Source organism: Gossypium arboreum, chromosome 10 (genome assembly GCF_025698485.1).
Source record: "Gossypium arboreum isolate Shixiya-1 chromosome 10, ASM2569848v2, whole genome shotgun sequence".
NCBI classification, from domain to species: Eukaryota; Viridiplantae; Streptophyta; class Magnoliopsida; order Malvales; family Malvaceae; genus Gossypium; species Gossypium arboreum.
Genome location: NC_069079.1, coordinates 110,781,093 through 110,788,400, shown reverse-complemented (window position 1 = coordinate 110,788,400; position 7,308 = coordinate 110,781,093). Strand labels below are relative to the sequence as shown.

The following is a 7,308-nucleotide window of genomic DNA, read 5'->3' as shown; positions in this document are numbered from 1 at the left end:
ACCAGCTAATTGAAGTATCAGCTTTCTAAATATACACCGTATAAAACGACTATAACTGCTTAACAAAGGTTTAATTCTCTGACAAGACCCTGCACTATAGGCTGAAAAGCAAATTAGTCCTTTTACTATCTGCATTTAATTTTGGAGCAAACAGAAGATCTTAAACCGAAAACCATCTTTGAATGTTAAATACTACTGACTTGTCGTGATTTAAAGTAACGTGAAAAAAGGATGGAAACGAACACTAAAATTCAACATTTTTTTAAAACATGATAAGTACCAAATTCCTCATTTTACCTATTTTGCTAGAAAGTTTTATTCTGCTAGAAAGTTTGACTTCTATAGTCGAGGGACTACTTTTCTCCTAAGCCTATAGTACAGGGACCTGAGAGCTAGTTCAACCTTTTAACAATCCATGCCAATATAAGGATAAATGTATGAAAACAGTAAATCATGCTTAAATTATCCTCTCTACAGAATAATCCCTTACTAATTACAAGGAGAAGCCTATATCATTCTATACCAAAGCAGAAGTGGCATAGGGATAAGCTAATGTAGGTGAATACGTTACAATCATCTTTGGATCATGAAAAGTTCTAATCTAACTCTTATGAATTATGATACATAACAGGAGAGCTTCACAATCCAACAGCAAATTCACACCACGACGGCCTTTTGTTGTGGAAGGGGGTATTACATATATTACATTCTGTAGTTACCCTCATTTAGTACTGCCTGTTAAACAACACATGACAGTTACGCTGTGCAACATTGTGGTTTTTAAGAATTACACTCATGGCATTTGATCAGCTGGCTTATATGATAAGGTTATTAGATGTGGAACGTACCAGGATTCTTCAGTCTGTCGAGCAACATTAGGTGGATCTAGGTGAAGATGTTCATGTATAAGCCATGCAACCGGGATAAGCAACGGTTTGTAAATGACAGAAAAAGAACTTGGGTTAAATCTGATCAGGGGCAGCTAACCTAGTCTTCATTTTTTGAGCCACTCCGAGGTACAGGAAGTTCTAGAGTAATTAAGAAATAACATCTTTCCGACTCTCTGATATATTGGACCTCACCATTCATGAGCTTTAAGATTTTCCGGCACATGCTCAACCCTAAGCCCTCCTGTGTCATCCATCGACTGCTATGGAACATGTCTTGAACCAACTCAGGAGGAAGGCCTTCACCGGGGCATACCATCCTTCAGAAATACACCATTGTTTGTGAAATTAGCACCACGATATAAATAGGATTCACATTATCAATAGTCTAAGAAAAAAGAACAAAATGTAAAGAACCTAAAAATAAAATCCATATATAATATATTATTAAGTACATTGTGACAGGACTTCTACAGGTTCCAATCAACAGGAACTTAAATTAGTTGGCAGAACCAAGTTTTCCATAGATCCCATAACATGATAGTGTAGCATAACATTGATATTTATCTTACGAATGCATAGAAGAGCAAAAGCAAAAATACCTGAATTCTGTATGAACAATGGTGACTCCTTCGGATATTTGTTTCAAAGATGGACGAACATGAATCTCTACCCAACCTTCACCAGTTGGTGCATAACGAACCATATTCAACAAAAAATCAGCCAACACCTGTTGAATTCTTGCTTGATCGCCATAAACAGCCAATGTTTTGATCTCCTCTGGTATATCCCGAATTAACTGTAGATTTCTTTCCCTCAGCAGTAGCATTACTTGGCTAACAACAGCATTTATGACACTCCCAAGGAAAAATTCAGCCTTTTCAAGCTCCATAGAACTAGTTCCAACACATCAAGCGAAGAATTAGATCATGTCTTCCTAATTACTGAAATCAGGAAGAGGGATTTTGATAAAAATATTAATGCATGCTTGATCTTTAATAAAGTAGATATCGCTAAAACACAAGGCAACATAGAAATTTCATTTTGGTCCAAAGATTCAGCAATTGAACCTTGTGGTTTGTCTTAAGTTTCCTGAAGCCATATTTACAAGAGAAAATATAGATACAAACTTAGAAGAGATCCATGGTTGATGCCTCACAGTCAAATGAAATGAACAAATGTGTTTTTGGTTTAATTTCCCCAAATTTGCTATAGTTAACTTTCAAACCAACCAATATTAGTCATATAAACATTTCCTAAATGAGATGTAGTGACAATAATCTTAAAGGAAACTAAAATGGATACAGCACTAGAGGATAATTTTCTCATGCACTTAAGATTACCGTTCATCCATAAAAAGAATATTTCAAACATAGTTAAAAGGAAACTATGATGCAGTATTTAGCATTCCACTCTAAACGCACGAAGTTAGATTCCAATGCAATTGCATCCATAATCAAGAAATATATCTAACAGATTCAATTGCCAGAGATGAAATAGAGCTCAAATTGTCTAGCGTCAGATGTGTGTTCCTTCAAAGTTCTAGAAACCAAACAATCAAGACCAATATAATTCTTGATGAAAATGCATGTCCAAAGAAATTAATATTTGGTTTTAGTAATAATTAGGCAAGTAGACCTACCCATCCTCAATGCTCTCCAAATCAACATCTCTTATGATCTTCAACATTTGCTTCTCACAAGCAACACTAGTCTCAATAAATTGCTTTTGGTTTTCAGTCAGCTCTGTAGATTCAAAAAGTGAGGTAGTAAAACGGATCCCATTCAAAGGACTTTTTATTTCCTGGCAAATGTAGGTTAACTCTTTCATTCTAGCAAAGCATTTTTTCTCCTGTTGCCTCTGGACTCTCAGTGCTTGCTGCAACTCTGGAGTTGCAATCTGCAGGAAACAAAACGCTCCTACAATCTGGCCTTCCATATTCACCCTTTTGTTTGCTGTCAACAGTGCCTGAACAAATTTCCCATTGCGGTCAAAGAAGGCAAAAGGGAACTTATCTGCCTCCTGCCCTCCAATTGCACTATGTAAAACAATCATGAATTTTGTCAAAGCATCTGGACCCTTGAGGCGACAGCAACTGCCAAAAACCTCACTAACTAACATTTTCCCTATGATTTCCCCCCGAGGCCACCCAGTGAGCTTTTCCATGGCAGTGTTCCACTCCAAGCAACATGTGTTTTCATCAGAAACAAATATTGGTGGAATCAAAGGATTGGGACTATGAACAATGGCCTTGTAATCACCTTGTATGTGGATGAATTTGTCCATCACCACCTTTTGGCCTGTAACATCCTGACCAACAAAGCAAACTCCAACAATATTATTCATATAATCCTTACTAGAGCAAGCGTTCACCACCACGTATATAGCCTTTTTATGATCTTCTAAGCCAAAAGTCCTCATTTTTATCTCTACATTTTTATCTTCTTCACCTGCATCAATTGAGGCAACGTAAACAAAGTATCAAAGCAAGCATTAAGCATTTTGGAAATATTATATCATTTCTTTGAAGAATGGTGTAGGAAGAGGGAGTTTATATTCTCATAAATGAAATATTTGCAAGTGAAACCATAACTATGAAAATTTAGTGCTTATATATTGTAGAATTTGGTATAGCTTTCAATGTGCATGAAGGTACTATCAAAAATCAGAACTGCTAAAACCATAACTCTTTCTGAATTGATCCTTACTTCTATTCACTAAATCTTGTCTGATCGGTATGGTTGCATGTTTATACAAAATAAAATGAAAAAGATATCAGTTTACTTCATCAGATTTTGAGGTTGTAAGGAAAAAGATGACATATGTAAGAGAATCACCTTGCAAAGCATGACTAAGAAGCCTGTCAACCGTTTCTTGATATTCCTCATAAACAAGATCATGAACCAAAGACTTCCCCATGGCTTCCTCAACTGAGAGTCCTGTTAATTCTGCAGCTTTTGCATTCCACCCATTAATGCGACCTTCAACATCTACGGCCAATATGGGAGCAGTTGCAGTCTCTATTAACCTTACCATTTCCCTTGCAACTGAACTAAGCTCATCCACCCCTTGTAGCTCTAGTCCCCCAAGCTGAGCGTGTACAACGGCTTTAGAATTACTTGCTTCAGCATCCTTGAATGAGTCACGAAGAATAAGCTGCAGTGAGTGAATTGCATCCATTTCAGCATTATCCCATGGCAAACTTCGACTCTTGACCACTTCCAAAAATGCCTTGAATGAAGATCGTGGATGCATTCTTTGACCATCATCTTTGTCCTCTGGATGATGCTTTGCACCACCCCATTTGATCTCTTTTGCTGTGTGTGACCGGAACCAGAATAGAAAATCCCTTTTAGTAATATAAGCAACAGCCATCCCACAAACTGCATCCCCAAGTGAGGCTGCCCCAGGGTAACCAGCATCAGACAAACTATCGGTGCTTAAACCAGTCGAATCTCCATGGAATGCCAACAACCACTCGACAATATCTTTTATCTGGGCCTCAGATGGCGTCACACCTAATGGGTAATACTTACCTTGGTAATAAAGGGCAGCCCCATCACATTTCACAAGATCCATAATGCTGGGACTTTGCGTGACAATGCCAGATGGAGAGTCACGAAGAAGCATATCACACAAAAGAGTTTGAGTCCTCAAAACACGTTTCTCCGACATTTGAGCTGCCAATTGCAATTCCATATTCAGTTGAAGTGCAAATGCTTGCATTAGGAACTCACAAGCATATCGAAGTGGAAATGGAATACAACGTGCAGAAGTATGATGACAAACAACAAGACCCCAAAGCCTCATTGTATTTCTTCCCCCAGTAGCTTCATCGTCATTTCCATTGATAATAACTGCCATCGCCAAAGAAGCAATTGACCCCATGTTAGCCATATACTGAGCATGGCAACCATGAGGGGCCCGAAGAGTGGATCCAACCAAACACAGAGGTTGCATTAACCCATCATCCTGAACCACACGCACTGGCGTGGCATGACAGTCCACTATCATCCTAACTCTATTCTGCTTAAACAAAAACCTTGAAGCCTGGGGAATATCCGTTGCCGGATAATGTAAACCTAAGTAAGGGTCCAAGTCAGGCCTTTTACTCTCGGCCACGACCTCCCCATGCTCATCCTCATGAAATTTATAAACCATTACCCTATGATATCCAGTAAGCTGTCTCACACTTTCCACAACCGTGTCACACAAAAGCTTAATATCGCCTCCAGGGAGGGACTGTAACTCAGAAATAGCACGGACAGCTAATTTCTGCGATTGGACAGCCCCAGCAATAGACAAGGCAGGATCCTCAGTTCTAGCAGGTTCTAAATCAATCACAATTCCAACATCAATCCTATGTAAAATAGCGTAAAAGGGCTTCCCAGAATTCTTCGAGTGAATCCAAACCGGATTCAGCAACGTGATCTCGCGGGCGGCGAAGGCTTTTTCCAACAAAACAGCGCTGGAAGGAGTGAAAAGGGTTCGAACATCGGTCCCAATTGTGAGAACTTCGATCCTCTCCAAATTGGGAACTGATTGAGGGGTAATCCCAAGCATCTCGCGTGCGTTTTCGCTGTAGGCGATGATACGGAAACTGGGCTCGTCAACCGCAATCATGCAGCCAAATGGCTGGATGTGGCCCCCTCTTTGGATTTTAGACAAGTAAGCAGTGATTTGCTGCTCGGGAACCGATTGGGTAGTAGTTTTAACGGATTGGGAGTAATCAAATGACTTACCCGATTCCCCCGACTGCTCGAAAACAGCGTGGAGGCGAGCATCGACTGTGTACTGAGCAATGGCTTTGCTTATAGAGTCAGCCTGGTGGTGGGTATGGGATGCTCTCATGTTAGTTGTGCCTGAGGACTCAGCTTGCTGCTGCTGCTGCTGCTGCTGCTGCTGCTGCCGCTGCTGTTGGCGTTGCTGATGGGAGTGAACTGCTCTGCTGCCTGAAGACATGACTTTGTTAAGTGGTTGCTTGTTTTTGCGGGGATGATGATATTTTTGGGAGGAAATTCTGTCCGTAGTGTAAATGTAGTGTAAATTGTAAGGGATAGGTTTTGGGGGCAAAGTTGTGACAGACCCACGTGGGCAAGAAGATGCTGCTGTCATCTGCTATCTGTGTTTTTGCAGTGGGATTGCCCTCGGTCGCCAGTATTTTTTAGATTTAGGGTAAACTCCAATTTTAGTCATTTATATTTACTTAAATTATGTTTTGGTCCCTGAGGTTTTTTAAAAATACTATATAATCATTAATGTTATCGATTAGTTATGTTATGGTCACGGAGCTGTTAGCTATCATTAACACTGTAACAGCAAGCTTATCTAGCATGTTAAAAAAAGGGAAAGTTTAAAAAAATAAAAGAAATAATCAAATTGCTAAAAAGAGTACAATGACTAGCTATAGAATTCAACTTAATTTTTTTGTCTGAAATGATGGTATTAATGTGCCACACCATCACACCCTTAACAAAAGTTAATAGCTCAATAATCATATCATATTGTAACAAATTGATAACATTAGTGATTAAATTTTAATGATCAAAACATAATTTTAAGTAAATATAAATGACTAAACTTATAGTTTACCTTTAGATTTATTATTATCAGATTAATTACCTAAATGTTTCAAATTATGAGTAATTGAATGCTTAAGCTAAAAGGATGGTTTCACTCAATTCTATTGTTAACTTTGATATTAAATTCTATCAAAAAAAATGGTATTAAACGTCATATTAAATCCGTCTTGTTTAAAAATATTTATGAATATGTACATTTAAAAAAAATCAAATCTAGTAAGAATGAAGTTAGATTTCTTTTGATAGAAGCACTAAATTAAATTATAAATTCTTTAGATTAATAGTTTTTCAAGGTCAAAGTGCAATTTTATTAATATGTAATTTTTTTAGTAGAAAGGAACAAGGCCCTTGGCTGCAGCTGCAGTCTCATAGTTAATATGCAAACCGATTGGAACAATTACTCAATGGGGACCTAACATATTTAAAGTCATAGTTAAGAGACATGGAGTATAACTAATCCTTTTTGTCTCAGATAAAAAAAAAAAAAAGTGACCACAACTTTTAAAAAATAAATTTTGACTTTAGGAATGGGTTTTGCTCTGACCAATATTTTTCGTTTTTAAAAAAATAAATAATAATAAATTTATTTTAGTGCATTGACCTTTAAAGAGTAATGGGAATAGGAGTATAGGAGTTAGTGTTGTGTTACTGGTGGCTTTGTTTTAAGGTTGGTGTTGCTTTCATTGGGCTCATACCACGTAAAATCAATAAAGTAATAAATGACTATAATAAAGTGTAGAATATGAATCATATAATCTGAGAGTATAAATAAGTCACCATATTAAGTTTGTTTTCTGTTACTTAAATTATAATTTAATGGTGTTTCTTTCTATTATTAA

The 7,308-nt window shown here is 37.6% G+C and overlaps 1 protein-coding gene across 1 annotated transcript; it reads right to left on the bottom strand.

The window, feature by feature from the left end:
* Window positions 1-403: 403 nt before the first annotated feature.
* LOC108489528 (phytochrome B) lies at window positions 404-6,017 on the bottom strand. Its single transcript, XM_017794150.2, has 5 exons — window positions 3,725-6,017; window positions 2,530-3,337; window positions 1,490-1,783; window positions 849-1,207; window positions 404-735 (listed from the first exon to the last, which is right to left on the bottom strand). Exons 1-4 carry the CDS (start codon window positions 6,000-6,002, stop codon window positions 988-990), a joined length of 3,600 nt encoding a protein of 1,199 aa, XP_017649639.2. The 5' UTR covers window positions 6,003-6,017; the 3' UTR covers window positions 404-735; window positions 849-987.
* Window positions 6,018-7,308: the final 1,291 nt, after the last annotated feature.

Coding starts and splice junctions, on each gene's coding strand:
- LOC108489528 (XM_017794150.2), bottom strand. CDS start 6,002: ATGACAGCAGCATCTTCTTGCCCACGTGGGTCTGTCACAACTTTGCCC. Junction 3,338..3,724: donor TCTTAGTCATGCTTTGCAAG/GTGATTCTCTTA, acceptor CAATTGATGCAG/GTGAAGAAGATAAAAATGTA. Junction 1,784..2,529: donor TTGGAGAGCATTGAGGATGG/GTAGGTCTACTT, acceptor TGTTGGAACTAG/TTCTATGGAGCTTGAAAAGG.